This window comes from Mesoplodon mirus, assembly GCF_964341445.2.
Source record: "Mesoplodon mirus genome assembly, chromosome: X".
NCBI classification, from domain to species: domain Eukaryota; kingdom Metazoa; phylum Chordata; class Mammalia; order Artiodactyla; family Ziphiidae; genus Mesoplodon; species Mesoplodon mirus.
In genome coordinates, this window is record NC_138981.1 from 61,345,583 (window position 1) to 61,371,593 (window position 26,011).

Here is a 26,011-nt window from a genome sequence, read left to right on the forward strand (position 1 = left end):
ATACATCTTTGAGTACCAGCAATCTTCATAAAATGTGATTTTAAGTGTTAATACTGAAATCCTTAAATATACACGCTGCACTTGCATTTTTTGGATATTTCACCAAAGGGAGAGTAAGAATTATGTGTGCCGATATAGAGAAGGCAAAAGCAGAGACAGTAAGTTCTGCACAGAAAGGAGTTCATCATTCAGTGTGAGGCAGCATGTGAGTAAAGAAGAAAACCATGATCTGGTACTCTTTTCCCTAGAAAAGGCACTTAGGATAGATATTTCCAATTTATAGCAGCATAAAGTCCAACAATTTAGGGTTTACTCACTTGAAATAATGTTCCAAAGCACCCACCACTCGTTCACACAATGAACCAAACATAAGAAAAATCAAACTTTAGGAATAAGTTGTTATTAACACCGGCTCCCCAAACAGGAGTTAGAAAACTAAGTTTGTAACAGATCTAGAGAATAAAAACACATGCAAACTTTTATGAACCATGAAAGAATTAAGGCACTGAAAAGCCTGGGTGAGCAGATGCCTCCAGGCAAGGGTTCATGTCTTCTACACCAGTTAGTTTATCAGAAAAGTTCGCTCTTCTTGGGAGGGATGGGTTGGAAAGGGGCACGGTCGGGAGTGATCAGGCCATCACATTTCAGTTCCATGCACAATGAGGCGGGAGCCAGCTGTCAAAAGGCTCCCAGCAGCCAGGGCCTAGAGGCCTCACTGCATGGCACAGATGCTGTGAGGCAGGAACTCCTGCACGTAGGTGGCAGCTGCCTTGGAGAGGTAGGTCATGGTGCCAAACCTGCCACTGGGTGCACTGTCATACAGAAGAGTACAGATGCCAGATGCAGGATCCTTTGCCAACATGATATCATCTGCGCCGAGGGTTTTCTGTTTGGTTTTTAAGGGTGGGAGAACACAGGGGAAAGGAACAATTACTAATCCTACTAATTAAAGTCCTGACTAGAATAACTCAGAGCCTCCTCCCCATCACCAACTAGTTGGATCTTAGGCTGTTTAGACAGGAAGGGATCAGGGTTATGCACAAAATGGTGACTATGAGTTTCTATATATGCATTTTTCACTAGATCCTAAAATCACATGAAATTATTTTTAAAGCATTAATTGTTTCGAATTTTTGAAAGTTAAATATATAGGTAATTAGAGTTGTGTTTGTTAAAGAGTCAAATGTTAATACTTACAAATTACCCTAGAGGGACTTTGGTCTGAATCCTTCTAGTACCACTGATTTCAGCATGTATTATTTTATCTTGCATTTCATCATTATTTCTTTCTAAGTCGACTTAATTCAAATAGACCTCAAACTTTCCAATCTAGAGTCTATGCCTAAAAGGGATCACATTTTCTGCTACAACGAACTAAGAGCAATCAGAATATTTAAAATTAGGACTGTCCTAGAAAATCCTTGAAAAGTCCTAGAGAAACTTTTAATTTCCTTTGCATTCCCCCCCAGGGCCTAATAGAATGAAACACTGATTACATGTTTTGGAGACTGTTCTATTAACAGTAGTGCATGTCCTTCACTTTATGTGTTCCTACTCTTAATCTAGGAAACATTTGGAAAGCTTTCAAGAGTTTGCATTCTTAAAATGTGCTTAATTTCCTGGAATAAGATTTATTAAGAAAATAAGGAAATGTAGAATTAAAAGTTTCACTTTAGTATTTTCCTACAGGTAAGAGGGAAAAGCAACCAAAACAAAACCAAAATCAAATCTTCTCTTTTCCTTAATAGTCCAGAAAGGATATACTACCCAATAGTTTCTTATTAAGTCCTTATTGCTACAAAAAGTAGTGTGATAAAAGTAGTCTGAAATATGACGAAAAGCAAAAAAGTCCCCTGAGTTCCAGGCAACTTTACCATGTAACACAACCACAAAACTCATGGTAAGAGACAGAGGTCATCCCGCAGCTTACTTCTTTTACAAATAGAGCTCAGAGCCACTACGAAGGGGGCCTAGAAAAGAGCTATGAGGAAGAGGACACAAGAAAGTGACGTTGGCTTCTTGAAGAGCTCTGAATGCAGTCAGGTTAGTATCAGACATTCCTCTTTGAGAAAACAACAGGTTTGCCTACCTGTTCTTGAAGAAACAAGTCATTGGCAATATGCACTATTTTTTCCACAGCAATGATGCTTCTGATGCTATGAATTTCAATGTCTGACATCATGGTGAGGACAAGGATGGCTTCAACCAGAAGCTGGCGGTACTCCGGCTGAGGTACATGATTCAGGACAGACTCCACGTGAAGAGAGAATTTAATCTCGCCTGGAGTCATCTGTGATAGAGAAAAAGAAAATCACTTCCTAAGAGCCCATCATGCAGGAGACATCAATTACCTATTCTGAAAGGCAGAAGAAATACTTTAGCCAAGAGTACTGCTTCAGTCTCCTTTAATGTAATTGAGTGAGTAAATAGGTTCAATCTTTTTTTTGAAGGCAATCTGGCAAGCATAACAAGAGTCATAAAAGTATCAATGCCCTCTAACCCATAATCCTCCTTCTGGAAGTTCATCCTAAGGAAATAATTCAAGAGAGGAGAAAAGCCCTAAGTGCAAGAGTGTTTTATAGCAGCATTAGTCACAAGTGGAAAACTAGAAGTAATCTAAACATGGGAATGGTTGTGTAAATAATGGCATATCATGGTACAGCAACTTCATGAGTTTCTATAGAATCATGAAAAGAATAAATAAGATGACTGCGGATAAAGGAAAAATCTAAGTAGAAACTAAATTTGTATATACGTGATGATGAGGATTATGTAAAATATTTATATACTGTTAGATTAAAAAGGGCATGAAGAAATATAAAGTTATTTTAGGGTGAAGGGGATTGAGGACTAATGTTTGGTAAAACTGTATTAAGTAGATTTGGAGTCTAAAGACCTGGGTTCAAGTCCTGTCTTTGTCAGTTACTGGTTTGGTTCTATGACCTTGGACAATTCACTTCTCTAAATTTGTATGCTTATCTGTGAACTGGGAACTACAATCCCTTCCTTAGCTATCTCACATAGTTGTGCTGAAGATCAAATTAAAGACTGTGTAAAGGTGTTTTGCAGACTCTTAAAGGTATATTCAGGTATGTATTATTGTTAATTCTGTTAACATTTCAATCTTGCTTAAAGGCATAGAGAAGACCAAGAGAGGACACAGTGTTCTTTACTAGGGAAGAGGCTTCTAGGCAGGAGTGGAGCCCTGAAACACAGCATTAGCTTTCCGTACCCACCCTTGCAGCCATGATCTACAAGGACTCCAGAGTTTTTGAGAATTTTCTACTATCCAGTCTTACTATTCCCAGCTTCCCAATTCTTGCTCCTTTGTTGATTTTGTATAAAAACTATTTCTTTATAATTTCAGTGTGACTGGGCAAAAAGCAAAATATAAAAGCACTTCCTAATCTATGTCTGTGGTTCATGGCAATGTTTTCCAACCATGGTGATATATCAGAATTATTCTAAGCATTTTTTTTAAAGTACAGGTGCTCATGCCCCATCCCTGGAGAGTCTAATCCACTGAATTGGAGATAGGAGCTCAGGTTACTGTGACATATAGTTAGAGCTAAGGACCATTGGTTTATGATCACTGGTTTATAGTCTACAAACATCTTAGTAGAGAAAGGTAGGGATGAACAGGATGGGGACATGAGAAGTCATTCATTCATTCATTCTTAGATTTCTATCTCATCTACCATTTCTAACTCTGGCAACACTCACATAAATCAGCCTAACTTAATCAACCATTAAAAGAAACTGCATTTATATTATTAATGTAATACATAATTATTCTCTAATATTCCCATTCTATTTTTAAAGAACATTCTCTCCTTTCCTCCAATGCATTTCTTGTTCAGCTGATTTATAAAAGCATAGATTTGTTATTTTGAAAAGTGATCACTGAAATACTTTAGCCAGACAAGCTATCAATCACATAAATGGGAAAGACACAGAATCTTACCTCTCTAGTGGTTGAAGAAGGAAGAACAAAACCTTCCACAGAAAGTCCATGACACTGCAAAACAGCAAAAACGTCACCCAGGATATGCTGACAACTGGGAGACTGTAAGGAGACACTTAGTATTTCTAAGTGTGTTCCACTGGGTAGATGCTGAGTAATCACAGGCCAGTGAAAGGCCCTGCAGGCCACGGGTCTTTGCCAAGGGGTTGCGCTTACTGTGTGGCAAGAAGCAGGGTTGGACTGCATCTATAGGGAACTCAAGGTTCATCCTCTACTTAGGGGAGTGGAAGGGTCAGGAAGGTCTACCTGCTGGGATAGTCTAGCCCTAAAGATTCAGAGACTATTGGGAGGATACCACGGTAGGTCCCAGAGCCATCACAAATAGACTTCCATAAAGATATTTTTAGGCTGAAGAGAAAAAACTCAAGATATGCATTTACCAGACATGCATAGTTATATTTTCTAGTTAAGCATCCCCCATCAGCACTCCTGATCCCCTCACTCTGCTCTACTTTCTCTACAGTACATGATCTTTCAACATTCTGTATAATTTACTTATTTCTTGTGTTTCTTATTTATTGCCTCTCCTTAGTAGAATGTAAGTTCCATAAGGACAGAGATTGTTGTCTGTTTTGTTTTCTGTGAGCACCTAGGACATGGCCTAGTGCATGGCAGATGCTCAAGAAATACTATATGAACGAATGATATTTTATCTTCCCCCCACCATCAATTCAATTATTAAAAAGCAGTGGGAATTAATGACTTGCCATTTTAGATTTTAAATAATTCAAAACATTATATATTAAACCACAGATAAATATTCCAATCCAACAAGTTTGTCGACCCTACCAGACACTTCCATCCCATGTTCCATATGCCAAATAACAATCTTTGAGAATTACCAGCCTTGAAACATATGTGCAGAGTGATTATGTTACATTCATACTCTGAAAGGAATGGAATGGAAAAAAAAAAAACAGACGGCATTTGTTTTTCCCCTTTACATTAGGATTTCAAGTTCATGCTTTGATTCTGCCACAAAATACCCAATTTTCCCAGTCAGACTTGAATGTTCCTTCCCTTGTATTCTCACAGCCTTCTGGTTTTGCACTTTTATCATAACACTTTTGGCCTTGCATTACAGCTGCTATGTAAGAAGATAACTATGGATTAAACTCTTTGATGACGAGAACAGACACTTCCCATGGTATCTGGGTAGAAGAGCACCTACTGCATGTAGTCTGTGAAACTGAATTGCCATAAGCCAGGCAGAGCTGGAGAGATACAGCACATATCTGTTACCACTGTGCTATAGCAGTTAAATGGAAGGAAAATAACTGATAGGTACTCTTTGAAAGGAAAATCGCCAGAGTTGATAGTTCGAGGAATCAAATTTCACCATTCCAAAGGATCACCTGATTCTGTCCCTGGAAGAATATCAGCGTACTAAGGGGAGAAACATAACTGAAGGTTTTGAAGTCCTGGTTGAAGTGTTCTTCAGGTCATTACCAAGGGCAATGAAGCAAAAAGTGGCACCTACGAGACTATGAATGAGATCTATGAATGAGTACAATAGTCTTCTTGGCCTTCTAAATCTGTCACAATCATAATGGTGTGATGTCCCCTTGAATGTCTTTGGCAAACTAGGCCTCTGACAGAAAAACAAAAATTAGTCACACCAGTAGAGTCTCTGGACTATTAGCATCACTATGACTGCATTTATTTAGTAGTTTTCATCCAAGAAAAAAAATAGGTAAGAGTGTCTCATAAAGCTTCCCAGATGCCACAGTTGTTTTACTGTAGTAACATTTGTTCTTAATAGCACATTGCTACAAATAACATTTCTACTCTATAATAGCTACAAAGAAAGCGAGTCTTTATCACCACATTCATTTGATTAGCAGTAAATGTATCACAATGTCTCACAATATCCAACCATGGCCAAAAAGCAGAGAAGTGATTATTTTTGAAATCTCATTTATAAACACTGCAACAGTAACAGTTATGGAGAGAGACTAAATTATCAGTAATGTCAAAGTAACAAATCAACTGTTTCATTTTAATGTTTTCTTCTAGGTTTTATCCATAAGAGCACATGACTTTTATATAATTGCAGCGACATCATAGTCATGTCATATCTCAGACAAGGAGACTGATAATTTCATGGGGGGGGGGCGTAAAATAAAGAGACATCTACAGTGTATTATGCTCACCTTCTGCAAAACTTTCCATACTTTTTGATAAAATCCAATTGGGACTCTGTTTAGTGCTCCATCCAGCCTTCTTCGGCGTTGCCATTGACCTTGACGACTATCTTTAGATGTCTGTTGACCACATGCACTAGGGAAGGACCCAATACTTGGACTCATAGAGGTTCCAGGTGACTTGGGAGAAAAGTAGAGGAAAGAACATAAATCAAGAGTTATCTCTGTTTCTGTGATTAAAGTATTATAGCACAATGAATAATAAACACACTCAGCAGAATTATAAACCACAAATTAAGTGTAACACCCAAGACAAAAAGGTTATAGTGAAGCTAGAAGACTTATGAGTAGCTAGCAGCAATGTAAACAGGTATGATCCTTTTAGAAAGCATCTAGTGATATATAAGAAGAGCCATAAAAATACTGATGACATGGGAGGTTCTTCACTGTCTCTTTGCCAGGTTATTTCTGTTAAACTTCTAACTGGTCTATGGCTTGGTTTGTTGCTCCCATAGGCTGTAACACAAGCCTCAATTTAAAAGAATTGAAATAAGACACAAATTATATTATCTTACTACAATGAAATTAAATTAGAAATCAGTAACAAAAGGAAATTTGGGAAATTTACAAATATGTGGAAATTAGACAGCACATCCCTAAATAACCAGTGGGTTAAGAAAGAAATCACAAGGAAAATTAGAAAACAGTCTGAGATGAATGAAAATGGAAACACAACATACCAAAACTTATGGGATGCAGCTAAAACAGTGCTTAAAGAGAAGTTTATTTTATAAATGCTTGTATTAAAAAAGAAGAAAGATCTCAAATCAATAACCAAACCTTCTACCTTAAGACAATGAAAAAAAGAAGAAAAGAAGAGCAAATTAAACTGAAAGCAAATAGAAGAAAATAACAAAGACTGTCACAGAAAGAAAAATAGAGAACCAAAAATAATAGAGAAAAATCAATGAAACCAAAAATTTGTTTCTTTGAAAATAAACATCAAAAAAATTGACAAATATTTAGCTAGACATACCTAAAAACTAAAAAAAAAGGAAATGTATTAAAGTCAGGATACAAAGAGAGGACATCACTTCCAACTTTAAAGAAACAGAAAGGATTATAAGGACATACCATTGGCAGTCACATGTCAACAAATTATTGATATATAACTTAGATGAAAACCACAAGTTCCTAGAAAGACACAAACTATCCAAATGGACTCCAGAAGGAACAAAATCCGAATAGATTTATAACAAAGAGATATAACTAGTAATTACAAAACTTTCACAGAGAAAAGTCCAGGTACAGGTGGCTTCACTGGTTAATACCACCAAACATCTGAAGAAGAATTAATATCACTTCTTCACAAACACTTCCAAAAAAGAGAAAAGGAAGGAACTTCCCAACTCATTCTATGAGGCCAGTATTAGCCTTACACCAAAATCAGACAAAGACATCACAAGAAAACTACAGATCAATACCCCTTATGAACACAGATACAAAGATCCTCGACAAAACACCAGCAAACCTAAAAATTCAGCAACATATAAAAAAGATGATACACCTTTTAATACACACGATGAAGTAGAATTTATTCCAGGAGTTCAAGGTTGTTTTAACATCTGGACATCAATCTATGTAATACACCCTATCAACAGAATAAAGGATAAAACCCATATCATCCTAATAGATAGAGAAAAAGCATTTAATAAATTCTAACACCGCTTCAATGATAAAAAACACTCAACAAACTGGGAACAAAGGGGTTCTTCCTAAATCTAATAGAGGGCATCTACAAAAAACCCACAGCTGACATCATAATGAATGGTTGATGACTGAATGTTTTCCCTCCTAAGATCAGAACAAGACAAAGATGTTCAATCTTGCTACTTCTATTCAGTATTGTACTGGAGGCTCTATCCAGGGCTATTAAGAAAGAAAATAAAAGTCATTCAGAGTGGAAAGTCATTTGCAGATGACATGATCTTGTATATAAGGAATTCACTAAAAAACAATTAGAACTAATAAATGAGTTCAGTGAGGCTGCACGATATAAGATCAATATACAAAAATTAATTGTATTTCTAAACAGTAGCAATCAACAATCTGAAAATGAAATCAAGAAAACAATTTCATTTAAGACAGCATTAAAAAGAATAAAATACTTAGGAATAAATTTAATGAAAGAAGTGTAAAACATACACTCTGAAAACTACAAAACCTGTTGAAAGAAATTAAAGACCTAAATAAATAGAGATCCTATTTTCATGGAGAAGGCTTAATATTGTTAAAATGGTAATACTCTCAAAACTGATCTATAGATTGAACACAATCTTTATCAAAATCCCATTGGGTTCTTTGCAGAAATTGACAAGCTTATCCTAACATTCATGTGAAAATTCAAGGGACCCATGATAGCTAACACGATCTTAAAAAAGATCAAAGTTGGAGGACTCACAATTCCCAACTTCAAAATTTATTATAAAGCTACAATAATCAACACTGTGTCAAGAGACACTGCTTTGGGAAAACAAGTGTTCTCCTTACTTGCTGCAGGTAATAAATCCTTCCTTCTCTGGGAAAAAAAAAAAAAAAGGCTGCGTCATACAGGCATAGGCTAGGCATGTAGATCAGTGAAATAAAATTGGGAGTTCAGAAATAACCCACTGCAGTTTTGTCAGTTTTTAACAAGGGTGTCAAGAAAAGTAAATGGAGGAAAGACAGTCTTCTATCTAAGAGATAGCGCTGGAACAACTGGATAGTCACATTCAAAAGAATGAAGTTGGACCCCCTACTACACACCATACACAAAAATTAAGTCCAAATGGGTTACTGTGCAAAAAAGAGTTAACACAGCAGGCCAGAAATGCTATTCTCGGAAAGGCCTGATTATAAGATTGGCCCTTGGTTGGCATTTGGAAAGCTGGATTTTGGGAAGGTTTCCACCATTCTCAGAATTGATTAACAGTGGCTTACTGTGCCTAAACTGTTTGTGGAAACACTATGGTTTATGTTGAACATCTGCCTTCCCTCTGGGAGTCTAGAGTTTTGGTACCTGCCAGACAGAGGCTGTTTATGTGACCAGCCCCCAGTAAAAACCCTGGGTGCTGAGTCTTAAATGAGCTTCACTGGTTGGCAATATTTCATACATGCTGTCACAACTCATTGCACGGGGAATTGCAACCTGTGTGACTTCACTGGGAGAGCACTCTGGAAGCTGGTGCCTGTTTTCCCTGGACTTTGTCCAATGTACCTTTTCCCTTTGCTGATTTTGCTTTGTATTCATATGCTGTAATAAGTCATAGCTTTGAGTATGCTTAGTCCTGTGAGTCCTCCTAGTGAATCACTGAACCCGAGAGGTGGTCTTGGGGACCCATAAACATAATCATAGACCTAATTGTAAGAGCTAAAACTATAAAACTCTTAAAAATAGGAATAAATCTTTGTGACCTTGGGCTAGGCAACGCCTTCTTAGATAGGACACTAAAAGAAAAATTAGATGAATTGGACTTCACCCGAACTAAAAACTTCTGTTCTTCAAATGACACTATCAAGAAAATAAATTCCGTGGTTGATATTCTTCAGAGGAAAAAAAATGAAAAGCAACACATAGAATGGGAAAAACTATGTGCCAATCACATATCTGATAAGGGACTTGTATCCAGAATACATAACGAACCTTTAGGGACCTGTATCCAGAATATATAAAGAATCTTTACAACTCAACAATAAAAAGACAAATAACCCAATTAACAAATGGGAAAAGGACCTGAATGGACATTTCTCCAAAAGAAGATAAACAAATAGTCAATTGGCACATGAAAAGATGTTTAATATCATAAGGAACTGCAAATCAAAACCACAATGAGATACCACTTCATACCCACTAAAATGGCTAGAATCAAAAAGATGGACAATAGCAAGGATTGGTGTGGATATGAAGAAATTGGAACCCTCAGACATTGCCAGTGGGAATGTAAAATGGTACAGTCCCCTTTGGAAAACAATTTGGCAGTTTCTTATGCTAAACGTAGTTACCAAATGACCCAGCACTTCTCCTAGATGTATATCCAAGAGAAATAAAAACATATGTCCACACAAAAACTTGTACATGAAGGTTCATAGCAGTGTTATTCATAACAGCCAAAAACCAGAAACAACCCAGATGTTCATCAACTGATGAATGGATAAATAAAATGTCGTGTATATCAATACAGTAAGGTACTGTTCAGCAATATAAAGGAATGAAGTATTGGTACATGCTACAACATAAAACTTATAAAAGTAAAGGATAAAATACATTGGGGAAAGTGTTTCTTTGACAGTTTAGATTCAGAAATAAATATAAAATAAAAAGAAGGTAATAGAAATATTTTCTGAGAAAAGAACTTCTTACATTTTAATTTGGATCAAATGCCTATATCACCACTGCTATGTAAAAGAGAAAAGTGCCCTAAGGCATTTCTATTGGCCAGTGACTATCCCACTGATATACCAAGTAGATGAACCCCATTTGATTTATCTTCATTGTCTTTGTCTCTACCATCAAGATCCTAGGCTGCTGAGAGTGGAGTCAAACCACAAAGGCTATTCAGACTGTTTTCCAAAACCAAATATCAATAGTTCTGAGCTTTTAGATTAACTCCTCCTCTATGCCTCTGTCTTCCTTCATTAATGTAGATATGACAAAGTTGGCCAAGTCATACTACACTAATTCATTACAGGGTATATACTTGGTTAAAGTCAATAGAAATAGCAATATTGTTTCCAATAGTTTTCCATTTTTTGTTTGGTTGTCATCTGGCCTTAATCTCTTCAGCCTAAGAAATCTGAAATCATAGGCCATTATGGATCATTGATTTAAACCAAGGAAACTAAATCAGAGATCAGTCTTCCTAAACTGTAAGTGTCATGAGGGCAAGGACCACATCTGTTTTGTTCACTATTGTATTTCCAGTGCCTGGCACAAAATTGGCACTCAATTAATATTTACAAATGAATAAACGATAAGAATAGGTAACCCAGTGGTTTTCAAACTTAAAAGTGCATCAGAATCAGCCAGAAAGCTTATTAAAACACAGATTGCTGGGCCTCACCTCAGTCTTTCTGATTCAGTAGGCCTAGGATGGGAATCAATATTTTACATCTCTAACAAGTTCCCAACGGATACTGATGCTTTCCAGTGCCTGGCACATAGCAGGCATTTAATTAATTATATTAGTTGAAAGAATAAATGACTGAACAGATACTTAACAGATAAATATTTATTAAATTGAATTTTGTTTTCTGAAATGGAAAAGAGGTTGGAGTTGAACCCCCTCACCTGCCTTTTTGGAAAAGAAATGGAAAGATATCACCCTGCCTGAAGTTGATTTATAAGTATAAATTTTACTTTTTGATTCTTTTTTTTTTTTTTTTTTTTGCGGTACGCGGGCCTCTCACTGTTGTGGCCTCTCCCGTTGCACAGCACAGGCTCAGTGGCCATGGCTCACGGGCCCAGCCGCTCCGCGGCATGTGGGATCTTCCCAGACCGGGGCACGAACCCGTGTCCCCTGCATCGGCAGGTGGACTCTCAACCACTGCACCATCAGGGAAGCCCGATTCATTTTTTTTTTCAGTCAATCAGATTGTCATATAATACAAGATAACAGCAGTTGCCAGAAAAAACAGTGACATCAAATCTACACCCAGGGGATGACCACCATTGGGCTATGAAAAATATTTGAGAAAATAAATTTTTAAAAGGGATGAGGCAAGGAAAACATTATGTGTTTTTAAAAGTTATTAGTAGATTAAAATTACAGACTATTCAAGTAACTAGCCAGCATGTTGCCATTAAAAAAGCTGATGAAATAGCTTGACTCTAAAAGTCATGGAAAAGGGTAAAATAAATAAAACTACCTTTACAAGTATTTTTTCTATAATCAGAAAAGAGGGCATTGGTGAGTGGCAGAGAAAAGGGCTTAGAACAATACAAAATACCAGACAGGCAGGTGAGGGTGGAAATCAGTATTTAGAAGAAAGAAAGTAATGAAAATTTAGAGCTCTCAATCCTCTAAATTACAGTCCTAATGATTTTGGCTTTCTTAAAGTCCTATAGGCAGTGTATGTGTAAAAAAAATTATATGATATAGCTGGGTGGGTAGGTCAAGTCCTTAATATCATACTAATCTAGCTGGGAACATGGACTTCAAGTTCTAAATATATAATGAACTTGTAAGTAATACTCTGTGACTATAAACGACCATGAAGTATTTAGCCAATCACTCTCAACCAAAACAAGAACTGTTTACCAGGAACATCACTTCAACTCTTCAGTATGAAATGTAGTTCTTTAATCTTTCAGATAGGAAAATGTTCAGATTATCCAAATTGTCTAGGAAAAATCCTGTAAAGTGAACACTTTTCTATCACAAGGCCCTTTCTTATTTCATTCTGGTCTTGTATTTGCATAATATAAACGTAAAAGAGTATCTGATAGGTATATCTAAATTAAGTTTACTTCAAATTAAACATCAAGCATTGGCTCTTTATTTTCCTAAATGGTTTCTGACTCCTAAAACAAACAGACACTCAAGCACACAAACAAGCAAAATTTCCATTTTGCCTTTCCTCTTCTGGACGTGTTTTAATATCGTAAGCTAGCATAAGTCTATTTTGAAAGTAGAAGGAGTAGTTTTAAGCTTTTCATTAAAAGACTTTGAAATCACACCATTTCCCAGAGTTTTGAAAAACACTGTGGAAGTTTGTGTTAATTATTTATAACTCATCTATTCTCATCTTCAAGGAAAAAATTAGTAACAGCCTACAGTATGATGTTCAGTGACTCCCACCAACTCCCAGATTGATTTATATGTTTTCCCTCTATGTGTTCACAACACCTTTCATATACCTCTATCATGACAATGATAAAAATCTAATTTCTGGACAATAACTGAAAATAGATGTTTAGAAAAGCCCTTACCTAGTCTGGTTCTTAAAAGTAAGAAATGTAAGTCTACTTTCATAAAATTAATTCCAAAATTATGTATTAATCCTAACAAGAGGAATTCAAGGTTTCAATTTCTTGCTATCAGAAACAAGTTACTTTCCTCTTAAAATCAGCAAGATAGTTTGGCCCAGAAAAACGAAAGCTATCTGCAGAAAGATTGCTAAAAGGAGAATCAAACAAGCTACTCTGTGGCTTATCTTATTTGTAAAAAAGCCATAAGCTCATGCATGTTTTATAGAACTAAAGGCAGGCTAATCTATGTTAAAGGATCCCTACTTGTTTCAGCTGACTCTCAGTTGAGATAGACAGTCTACGAAAGTCCACCTGAAAAATAAATGGCTCAAATTAAACTCAGAATACGAAACAAAATACATGATCTTAACAAAGTCTGAGTCCAAAAGAATGTTCTTAAATATGAAAGTATCCCAGCTCAGTTCCCAAGTAGTATCTTACCTGCTTTATCTCACTTTTTAACTGCATAATCCCAGTTCGTTCTGGTTTGGTTGCTCCAACAGCACCAATCTCACGGATAGAAATAGCAGGGCTGATACGTGAATCAGTGGGACGAACTATATAGCATGACCGATTAAAGAGAAAGAGGGAGGATAATCAGGTTCAATTTTTTTTCTCCATCGCATTTAAAAGACTTAGATGTATGTCCTCCTTTTATGTTAATAATAATAAAACCAAACAACCAACTAAACCTTGCTATTCAAAGTGTGGTACACAGGCCTGCAGCATTAGCTTCACCTAGAAGCTTGTTAGAATTTTAGGCCCAACTCTAGAATTAAAGCCTGCAGTTTAGCAAGATACCCAGGTGATTCTTATGAACAGTTAAGGCCTGAGGAACACTGCTTTATAACACTCTAAGGTCTAGTATCCATCCATCTGACATTATATATTTATTTATTCTAAGTCTAAAAGTTAAGCATGAGAGATAACTTTTCATTTGCTCTGATGTTTTAGGTACTTGATATCAAACACCACTACCAAACCACCAAGTGCAGGTGTAAGGTTAATTTGTGATAGACCCCTAAACGTATTTGAATTTAAAAGTGAAAGGATATATCAGGTGCACTGTAGCAGCTACACACACACACCCCCCCTCCCACTATAAGTGCTACTGAATTATTGCCAACTGGAATACAAGAAAGTTTCAGATGATACAGGTTGCTAGTTGTCCTAAAGTAGTCTTAAGATAATGTAAGGGAATGTATAAAACAGTCCAAAACAAAATATGCTAGTAATCTACTTAACTGACATATCATTTAAGGGAAAAAAAGACACACAGTGGTTTCCAAATCTTGTTCCAGAAGACAGCTTTGGTTTTAACTTTCATACACTGGGGTCCTATTTATTTGGGAGAAAAGTTCCTCTGATAAAAGCAAAACACTTTAAAATCAATGAGACATTTAAAACAAACATTCTGAAATAGAAATGCAGTGATTCAACCTTACCGCTTCGTTCCACGCCAAACTCCTTGCCACTGAGAATGTGATGCAGGAGGTTCTTCATGGCTGAAGGACTGAGATTCATCAGGCCATCTGTGGCTTCCTCAGCTACTCAGCAGAAATGTTAGAACAGAGGGATTTCTAATTGACCTGCCACTCACTCTATTTTTTCTCTATTTCCTTTCTTGCTTAGAATTTCTGAGTCACTTGATTGGAAGAAAAAACGCAGACATAGAGAATGGACTTGAGGACACGGGGAGAGGGAAGGGTAAGCTGGGACGAAGTGAGAGAGTAGCATTGACATATATACAGTACCGAATGTAAAATAGATAGCTAATGGGAAGCAGCCGCATAGCACAGGGAGATCAGCTCGGTGCTTTGTGACCACTTAGAGGGGTGGGATAGGGAGGGTGGGAGGGAGACACGAGATGGAGGGGATATGCGGATATATGTATACATATAACTGATTCACTTTGTTATACAGCAGAAACTAACACAACATTGTAAAGCAATTATACTCCAATAAAGATGTTAAAGAAAATAAATTTCCAGCACCATACTGCCTAGGCATTCATCCTCCAACAGATTCTTAATAATTTAAGGACTGATTATCCAGTTTATGGATTAACTAGGCCCTTGATTTCTTCTTCACCCCTCTTCCACATCATTAGGATACTCAGAATCTTTATTTGAAAGTGGGAAGAATGAAAGGAGCACAGTGGAACTGGAAACCAGTCAGAGAAAGCAATGATTGTATCTACGAAGATGGGCTAAAATAATCAAAACTTCTCTCTATCTGGAAATATGGGGATTTAAAAAGAGAATAGATATGAATCTATGAAATTATGAAGAATATTGAGAAGATAACTTGAATTTGTTCATCAACATCAGACACCTATTATGAGTTTACTACATGTAGGTCATGATTTTAAGCAATGCTAGTACAAAGAGGTATGACATGGCACTTGACCTTGTGAGGCTGACCAACTATTTGGGAGAGACTGGACATGTAAACAAGATAAACAACAGTAAAACATGGCATGGCTATACTAAGTGTCAAATGAGAGGTATAGACAATAAATGCTTTGGAAATAAGAGGAGACATCAATCTCCAAGGATGGGGACTGATAAAATTAGTGGGAAGTACTGTTGAACTGGGAGGTAGAGGCCAGACTGTTGAGGGTCTTGAATATCAGACCCAGGGATCTTGACTTTATCCTAGAAGAAATAAATAGCCATGGTTTGATGAATCCACAGGAAAAAAAATCTGTAATGGGCAATTAAGGAAAAGTGAAGAATGTTTGAGGATTTATCACTTCTTGAGGTTTATTACTGAATAATCAGACTCTCATAAAACATCACTTGCTACCAAAGCTTGAGAAAAATATATATATATGCATGTAATCTTATAACAATGTGCTGAACTGGCGATCATTTGGAATCAGGCAGACTTGGACTCAAATTTCACTATTTACCAGTTATGTAACTTTGGGCAAGTCATTAACCTTTCTGAGTTTCATTTTCTAAAAATTGCTCATTAGCTTTATTTAAATAATTTAAAATTTTTATACAGTTTTAAAGGTTACTTTCCATTTACAGTTATTACAAAATATTGGCTATATTCCCTGTGTTGTACAACACATCCTTGAGCCTATTTTACATCCAATAGTTTGTTGAGTTTCAATTCCTTTTACAATCAGTAAAAGTGAGATAAAAATACCTTCTCCAGTTGGTTGTTGTAAGGATTAAATGAGATAATATATGTAAATATAAAGCAAAAAGTACAGTGTCTGGCATATGGTAGGTATAAAATAATCATTAGCTTTATTCCTTTAAAGGGTTATTTAAATATACATTATCTCATGTAATTTAGGTTAGATTCAAACCAATAAATTTAGCTACTTGCTAACAGCTCAATTAAAAGCCTTTTGGGGAAATTTAACTGAAACAATGGCTAAAATTGAGTTTTGCAACTGTGATTTTATCTTTGTATTCAATCCCTATCTGTTACTTTGCCATTCTTGTTGAAATCAAATACCGAAGGAAAAAATAGTCATGCCATGGGGTCTTCCCGTAATTCTGTGCTACAGCTTCCAAAGGCCTCATCTATTCTTCTAACTAAAACTGCTACCTTGCCAAATATACCTATAGCTAATATCAAAAAGAGTCCTGTCAGATAAATATGAATAGAAATATTCCCTTCCTTTATTTGATCCTGATGTTGACTAGACAGAATACTGACACTATAATCAAACTGATGTGGTGACTCAATCTGACAACCAGAAGTGGCCATGCCTGAATCAGAATCGAACCCAGTCTATCACACTTAGTTTGATGTATGCCTCGGATCACTCTAGGAGTTAGTAGGAATGTAATTGGGAGTGCAGAGCCCCTAGGAGGTGGAATTTCGAAGCTGACAACTAATATATAAATTTGTCATAGCAGTCCCTTGACTTGTATAGAGACTGACTAACATGGGAACAAGACTGCTATATGCAGCTTCTGAGCTACTGCTAAAAATCTTTTAGCTTCCTTTCCCTCCTGATTCAAAACTCAATAGAACTCTATTAAAAGTGAATTCTGCCTCAAACAGTTACTTAATTGAATACCTGAGCATCGAAGCGAGTGGGCCAGTTCTGTTGCCATAACTTGTATGATCAGACCAATTCGAAGTCGAAACATTTCAGCAAAGAGGCCAGGCTGAGTTCGCATATACATGGCTAGATATACCATTATTTCCTGTGCATGGAATGAATACAGACAAAAATTATGCCCTAGATCTCAGAAGGCTTATTTTGTGGTCTTCAGAAATTGCCAGATCAACTGAAAACAAACTTTTAAATATCAATCACCAGATTAGGCTTTATAATTCTGCTCACCTGTGTAAGAACTGAAATGCTCATGTCCCCTTCACTGGCTTCATCTATCAGCTGAGTGAGTTCTTCATAGGGCAGAGGTCTAAGGAAGAGGACAGTGAAGAAAGACAAAATTCTGCAACTACTTAAAGCTAAATTTATTGAGAAAATAAAAAAGCTCCTCCCAAGTCCAAGTCAGTGTCTCAACATCTCATCATTACTGGTAGCATTCTGGTTCTTTCAGTCTTCAAAGTTCACTGCCTCCCCAAAGCACTCTGGACCATATCAACTCAGGAGAGCTCTGCTCTCCCGTCTCTAAGCCTGGATTGCCCTTCTCCTTCCAAATTGTATTTAAAACTCACCCCATTATGTCCTTCCAGACCAGTCTTTCATGGTTAATTCTTAACATTTGACGAGTAACTATTATGGCTAAAAAGTAATAAACTAAATCTAAGCTGTGCCTTGTGGAAGACATTTTATTACTTTACAATCTCACCTTATAGAGTTATACTGATTTTTTATAGTTTCATCAGTTTACACACACACACACACACACACACACACACACACACACACCCTCCTACACTTCTGCCTCTCCTGTTGATACTAAGCACTCTGGGGGCATGGGGCATGCCATCTTCTTTTGGATTGCCCACAGTAGCCACAAAATTGATCTGATTTGTAATAAAAGGTTCTGTTTGCCAGGAGTAAGGTGTTATGGATTGAACTGTGTTCCCTCTAAGTTCCTATGTTGAAATCCTAATCCCTACTATCTCAGAGTGTGACCTTATTTGGAGATGGGGTCTTTACAGAGGTAAGCTAAAGTGAGGTAATTGGGTGGGCCCTAATCTAATATGACTGGTGTCTTTTATAAGTGAGAAATTTGGACACAGAGACACACAGAGAGAGAAGAAGTGTGAAGAGACATAAGGAAAAAACAGCCATCTATAAGCCAAGGAGACAGGCCTGGAACAAAGTCTAGAGTATAGCTGATTTTTTGTGGGGGCTAATTCCAGTTGCCCTGTTTGTTTGTTTTTTGAATAAAACGTTTGGTAAAGCCAATAAGTAAAAACAAAAGAACAAAAAAAACCCAAAAGAGCAAAATACATTTGAGTACTACTCCCTGTGAGCCTTCTCTTTCACTTACTCATGTCCTATCACTACCAACATTCTCACGTCGACTGTCCCTGATAGAAGCTCACACACGTAGGACATTATTGTACACTTATAGATTAGGACAAGAGAATTGCAGTCAGTCCACACAGCTCCTTAAAGTCTCAGAGAAGCTTGATCAAACCCAAACAGAAACCATACTAACGCAGAGATGGTCTTCTCTCGAGGTTCTGGAGGGAGTCCCACTGTCAAATGTTTCTGGTGGGAGAGAAGGTCTGTGCAGACCTAGGAATAAATAGTATAATAGTATTATCCTTCCCATAACACCTCACATTTCCACGAAATTTTCTCTTTTCAGCCTAGAAACCTTTGCTCTCCCTTAACTTAATGACACATCAATCTTTTCCTCAGGAAATGCGATGAAGATCAGAAAAGAGGGATTTCTAGGAAGGAACAATGAAGTATTTTTATCTCCTAAAAGGTAGGAACTTTTAGCCTAGTATACATTCACTCTTAAGACCTAGAATTCTCATAGTTTATAACACCTCTATAAGTCTACAGTTTATATGCTTCAGTATTATATATTTGACATTCATAAACAAAAAAAGCTACCTGATAATCAGAAATGTTATGTGGGAAAAACAACATCTTAAGTGGTTAGATGCTGTGGTGACTGCGTTAAAAAACAACTGCAGAAACCAATTTTTAAAAAGCACCTCCATTTAGATTTGGTATAAATTCAAGAAGAATTTATAGTACCTCATCGAGTGTTTCCACCTTCTTCCTTAAGATTCCAGAGATGTATCGGATCAGGCCCCAGTGACGAATTTCTCCAACTTTGCTATAGAGCTCAATAAGCAGCTCTCTGACTGTTGCACTCCCTTCATCATACAATCCAGTGTCCCAGTCAGGTCCTCTGGAATGTTAAAGGCAGGTCTACATTAATTATAAATAAAGCTACAGGCAACAATATTTTGTTTGTGTCATAGTGAATATGCCTGTTTTTGATAGGTCTCTCTCATTAGGAAATGAATGTTATTTACTATGAATTCTCGTAAAAGTATTTTTAAGTCAGTACTGAAAGCCGAATACCTAGACAAGAATAAGTCTTAGTTTCAGTTGTGTTTTGACAAAATGTATTCTTTTACCCTCTTAATGGGCTTCAAAGTAGCTGAAATTAGTGTCAAAGACTTAATTTAACTACTGAAAGTTCAGAAAGTATGCTACACTTAGGGAACTAATGAAGAAGTAAGAAGAATGTGTGCTTATTTTTAAAAGATACACACACACACACACACACACACACACACACATCATATACATTATTGTCGTAAAAGTTCCTATAACACAAGTCAACTGTGAAGTACCATAAAAGATATATGAAGTGCTATGAAATTGGGAATTTAATAGATGATAAAAGGTAGATTATTTATTAAATGATGTTAAGACAATCAAGTAGCCATCTGGAAAAAACACTGAATCCATGCCTCACACTGTACACCAAAATTCCAAATGTATCAAATTTAAATGTTAAAGTACTAAAAGAGATATGGGAGAACTATTTTATAATTTCAGAGTCAAGGACTTTTAAACTGTGAACTATACACCAAAAGCCATAAAAGAAAGATCTATACATTTATATATAAATATACAAAACTCTTATTGCAAAAAGCACTATAAGCAAAGTCATAGGACAAATTACAAACTGAGAAAAATATTTGCAATTCATAGGCCAATTTTCCTAATGTATAAAGAATTCTACCAAAAAACTACTAGAACTCATCAATGAATTCAGAAAAGTCACAGGATACAAAATTAATATACAGAAATTTGCTGCATTTCTATACACTGACAATAAACTATCAGAAAGAGAAATTAAGAACAATCTCATTTAATATCAAATCAAAAAGAATAAAATACCTAGGAATAAATCTAACTAAGGAGGTAAAAGACCTGTACTCAGAAAACTATAAGACATTGATAAAAGAAATTGAAGGTGACATAAGCAAATGAAAAGACATACTGTGCTCATGGATTGGAAGAATTAACATTGCTAAGGTGACCATACCACCCAAGACAATCTACAGATTCAATGCGATCCCTATCAAAATACCAATGGCATTTTTCACAGAACTAGAACAAATCATTCTAAAATTTGTATGGAAACACAAAAGACACTGAATGGCCAAAACAATTTTGAGAAAGAAGAAAAGGCTGGAGGAATCATGCTCCCTGTCTTCAGACTATGCTATAAAGCTGCAGTCTTCAAAGCAGTATGGAACCAGCACAAAAGCAGACACACAGTCCAATGGAACAGAATAGAGAGCTCAGAAATGAACCCACAATTATATGTTTAATTAATGTTCAACAAAGGAGACAAGAATATACAATGGGGAAAAGACAGCCTTTTCAATAAACAGTGCTGGGAAAACTGGACAGCTACATGCAAAAGAATCAAACTGGACTACTTTCCCACACCATATATAAAAACACAGTCAAAATGGATTAAAGACTTAAATGTAAGACCTGAAACTATAACAATTCTAGAAGAAAACATAGACAGTATACTCTTTGACACTGGTCTTAGCAATATGTTTTTGGATATGTCTCCTCAGGTGTGGGGAAACAAAAGCAAAAATAAGCAAATGAGACTACCTCAAACTAAAAGTTTTTGCACAGAGAAGGAAACTGTCATCAAAACAAAAAGGCTGCCTACTGAATAGGATAAGACAATTGCAAATGATATATCCAATGAAGGGTTAATATCCAAAATAGACAACTCATACAATTCACATCAAAAAAAAAATAAACAATCTGATTGAAAATGGTCAGAGAATCTGAATAGACATTTTTCCAGAGAAGACATACAAATGGCTAATAGGCACATGAAAAGATACTCAATATCACTAATCATCAAGGATATGCGAATCAAAACCACAATGAGATATCACCTCACACCTGTCAGAATGGCCATCATCAAAAAGATAAGAAATACCAAGTGTTTGTGAGGATGTGAAGAAAAAGGAACCCTCATGCACTGTTGGTGGGAATGTAAATTGGTGCAGTCACTATGGAAAACAGTATGGAGATTCCTCAAAAACTTAGAAATACCAACAAGGACCTACTATATAGCACAGGGAACTATACTCAATATTTTGTACTAACCTATAAGGGAAAAGAACCTGAAAAAGAATATATATATATATATATATATATATATATATATATATATATATATATATATATATAAAACTGAATCACTGTGCTGTACACCTGAACTAACATGACACTGTAAATCAGCTATACTTCAATAAAATTTTCAAAAAAGGCAAAAACAAAGCCCTTAAAAATAGAACTACCATATGATCCAGCAATTCCACTTCTGGGTATCTATCTGAAGAAAACGAAAACACTAATTTGAAAAGATATATGCACAGCTCTGTTCACTGCAGCATTATTTATGATAGCCAAGATATGGAAGCAACTAAATGCCCATTAATATGAATGGATAAAGATGTGATATATATATATACACACACACATACACACATACACATATACATATACACACATACATACACACACAATGGAATATTACTCTGCAATAAAAAGGAATGAAATCTTGCCATTTTCAATAACATGGATGGTGGACCTAGAGGATATTATGTTAAGTGAAATGAGTCAGACAGAGAAAGATAAATATCGTATGACTTCACTTATATATAGAATCTAAAAAACAAAACAAATGAACAAACATAACAAAGCAGAAATAATATCATAGACACAGAGAACAAACATGGTTGCCAGAGGAGAGGGGAGTGGGGGGAGGAGAGAAATAGGTGAGGGAGATTAAGAGGTTAAAAAAAAAAGAATTCCAACAAATAGATAAGAAAATAAAAAACAACAAAAGAACATCTGGCAAAATAAGTACCAATGGCTTTTAAATTTAAGAAAAGGTGTTCAATCTACCATTTGGGTAAACAGGTATAAAAGTAAACACATATATATCTGTATATACCTATATATGCATAAAATGTCCCTGGATGGATACACAAAAAATCAATAGCATTGACTGCCTATGAGGAGGGGAACCAGGTATCTGGGGAACAGAGGTGGGAGAAAGACTTTTTACCCCTTCACTGTATCCTTTTGTACTTTAAAATGTTTGAGCCATGATAATGTGTTATCTATTCAATATATTAAATTATATATAATATAAATGTTTAATATAATAAAACTAAATCTATACTACACTATACTATACGAATCAATGGATTCAAGAAACAGTGAATGAAAGTCTGAAGAGTAAGAGGATATTTTCACAGTCTCAAAGTACATCTCTACAAGATACATTTTAATTTTGAAGTATAACATAGTAACTTTACAGCAGAGGAACGTGGAAGATACTACCTTAACCAAGTGGTCAAAGTTACCAGAAATGGGACTCATCAATACTATGTGCCTCCTGATAGGATACACTGAGAAGAACTCAGCATCACTTCAGTAGTATTCTTGCCAAAAATGCATAACCTGAATTTAATTATGAGGCAACATCAGATAAACCAAAATTTAGGGATATTCTGCAAAACAACTGGTCTGTATCCTTCAAAAATGTCAATAACATTAAAAATAAAGACTTAGGAACTGTTCCAGATTAAAGGAGATGAGGGACCCATAAGAACTAAATGAAATGCATCATTTAGATTTTCTTTTGCTATAAAGACATTATTGGGACAACCAACAAATCTCGATAAGGTCTGTAGATTAGATAACAGTATTATATTGACATCAATTTTCTGATTTTGGCAATTATACTGTGCTTATATAAGAGAATTCCTAGTCTTTAGGGAATACACACTGAAGTGTCTGGGGGTAGAAGGGGATCATGTTTGCCACATACTGTCAAATGGTTCAGAAAAAAAATGTGTGTGTGGTGATGGTGATGATGAGATGATGATGAAGAAGGAGACAGGGAGGGAGGGAGGCAGGGAGGGGGGAGAGAGAGAGAGATATTAAAGCTCAGTGTGAATATCTGTGGGATCTGGGTGAAGGATATCCAGAACTTTTTTCTTTTTTTAATTTTTAATTTAATTTTATTATTTTTTTAAACATCATTATTGGAGTATAATTGCTTTACAATGGTGTGTTAGTTTCTGCTTTATAACAAAGTGAATCAGTTATACATGTACATATGTGCTGATATCTCTTCCCTCTTGCATCACCCTCCCTATCCCACCCCTCTAGGTGGTCACAAAGCACCGAGCTTATCTCCCTGTGCTATGTGGCTGCTTCCCACTAGCTATCTATTTTAAGTTTGGTAGTGTATATATGTCCATGCCACTCTCTCACTTTGTCACAGCTTACCCTTCCCCCTCCCCATATCCTCAAGTCCATCCTCCAGTAGGTCTGTGTCTTTATTCCCATCCTGCCCCTAGGCTCTTCATGACCTTTTTTTTTTTCTTTTTTTTAGACTCCATATGTATGTGTTAGCATACGGTATTTGTTTTTCTCTTTCTGACTTACTTCACTCTGTATGACAGAATCTAGGTCCATCCACCTCACTACAAATAACTCAATTTTGTTTCTTTTTATGGCTAATATTCCATTGTATATATGTGCCACGTCTTCTTTACCCATTCATCTGTTGATAGACACTTAGGTTGCTTCCATGTCCTGGTTATTGTAAATAGAGCTGCAATGAACATTGTGGTACATTATTTTTTGAATTAAGGTTTTCTCAGAACTTTTTTTTGTACTATCCTTACAACTTTTCTCTAAGTTTGAAATGGTCAAAATAAAAATAAATAATATGAGAATAAATGTTATGAGATCTCATAATCAGGGAAGATCCTTTTTATTCCTAGGGATCAGAGAAAGTTTCATGGAGGTGACAGATGATCCAGGCCCTGGTGGATAGCTAGAATTCAAACGAGGAGAGATGGGATGTGGTAAAGGGAGAGTAGTCCAGACAGAGGAAAAAACATGAACCAAGGTCTGAAGGTGGTCATGTACAGGCTTTGTTTTGGATGTGATAAGTAGCAGGCTGTTTTGGTAGCAGTATTCACATTGTCATGGGGGAGGAATGGTAGATAAAGGTCGAAAGTTAGATTATAGAGGATATAGGTTTGGTCACTGATTCCCAACAGCAGTGGTGGTGATGTGGTAGGGGGAGGCAGGGGACGAGAAGGACTTGAAGATGTTGACACAATTTCAAGTCTGGGTGACTGAAAGAATAATAATACCATGAAAAGTGTTAGGCAGTAGTAGGTTTCTGGTAAAGACTGAATTTGACTTTAGACATATGTTGAGTAAGAAGACATATAAAAATGAATTCTGAGTAGATTAAGGACTTAAATTTTTTTAAATTCTTAAAGGTATTTAAAATATTTTTAAATTCTGGGAGGGGAGAAGGTTCTCCCCATGCATGATAAGAAACTCAGAAGCCAAAAAAGAAAAGACTATATAAAACAAAACTTTTGGGACTTCCCTGGTGGTCCAGCGGTTAAGACTCCACGCTCCCAATGCAGTGGGCCAGGGTTCGATCCCTGGTCAGGGAACTAGACACCACATGCTGCAACTAAAGATCCCACGTACCACAACTAATAATCCCCCATTCCACAACGAAGATGTTGTGTGCCGCAACTAAGACCCGGTGCAGCCAAATAAGTAAATAAATAAATATTTTTTTAAAAAATGAAACTTTTGCTTAGAGAAAAGCATATGAACAAAGTTAAAACACAAATTCCTTGGACAAAATATCTGCAACAAATATAACAAACAAAATAGTAATATATACTACTACTATAAGAAAAATATAAATAACCCAATGGAGAGCAAACAATGGTTATGAACAGACAACTCACAGAAAGAATACTAGTCAATAGACATAGGAAACCCCACCTCCCAGTTTCTAGTCAAATCCACAAGGGATATTGGGCAGAATTCCAAGTGTATTAAAAACCATGCAGCATATCAAACAATCTACTCAAGTGGTTTGATACTAGAGTAACTAGTTCTAGTGAGATTATAGGTTTTGATCAGATGTTATGGTGAAGTTAGTATGTACAGGATTAGATGAAGAAAACTCATGCGTTAGGAGTGGAAGAGTTGGCAGTCAACCATGGACCGTCTGAATTGGTAGGAAAGCATGAGTGTTTCAAGCCTTTGCTTGCCTATCCCAATGACCCTGCTGAATCTTCAGTTTTCATTCAAGCTACATTCATTAGTCATTCTGCCCTTAACCCTTATCTCTTCTCACCTTCTCTATCTTTTCATTACTCTGCATTTAGCATTGTGCCTAGCACATAAGTATTCAACTGATACTTTTTGAACAGACAGCCTTATCCTAAAGGAAAAAGGAAAGGAATAAAGGTATCGGAGTAATAAAACCCATGTCTTTTTCTTGGTAGTAGCACATAACAAGCTTTAAC

General features: G+C 36.2%; 1 protein-coding gene across 3 annotated transcripts in view; it reads right to left on the minus strand.

The window, feature by feature from the left end:
- Window positions 1-384: 384 nt before the first annotated feature.
- The window catches only part of PHKA1 (phosphorylase kinase regulatory subunit alpha 1), a 131,896-nt gene continuing 106,269 nt past the window's right edge, over window positions 385-26,011 (minus strand). For 2 of the 3 annotated variants that reach the window (XM_082609490.1, XM_082609488.1), the window contains 11 exons: window positions 19,341-19,497; window positions 18,787-18,866; window positions 17,493-17,571; window positions 17,223-17,352; window positions 14,620-14,721; window positions 13,616-13,731; window positions 13,439-13,486; window positions 6,178-6,348; window positions 3,965-4,018; window positions 2,090-2,290; window positions 385-886 (listed from right to left, as the gene is read on the minus strand). In XM_082609490.1, the coding sequence (XP_082465616.1) occupies window positions 713-886; window positions 2,090-2,290; window positions 3,965-4,018; window positions 6,178-6,348; window positions 13,439-13,486; window positions 13,616-13,731; window positions 14,620-14,721; window positions 17,223-17,352; window positions 17,493-17,571; window positions 18,787-18,866; window positions 19,341-19,497 (1,312 nt within the window). In that variant the 3' untranslated portion in view covers window positions 385-712. The remainder of the gene's footprint in view (window positions 887-2,089; window positions 2,291-3,964; window positions 4,019-6,177; window positions 6,349-13,438; window positions 13,487-13,615; window positions 13,732-14,619; window positions 14,722-17,222; window positions 17,353-17,492; window positions 17,572-18,786; window positions 18,867-19,340; window positions 19,498-26,011) is intronic. The other variant, XM_082609489.1, reaches the window with a different exon arrangement.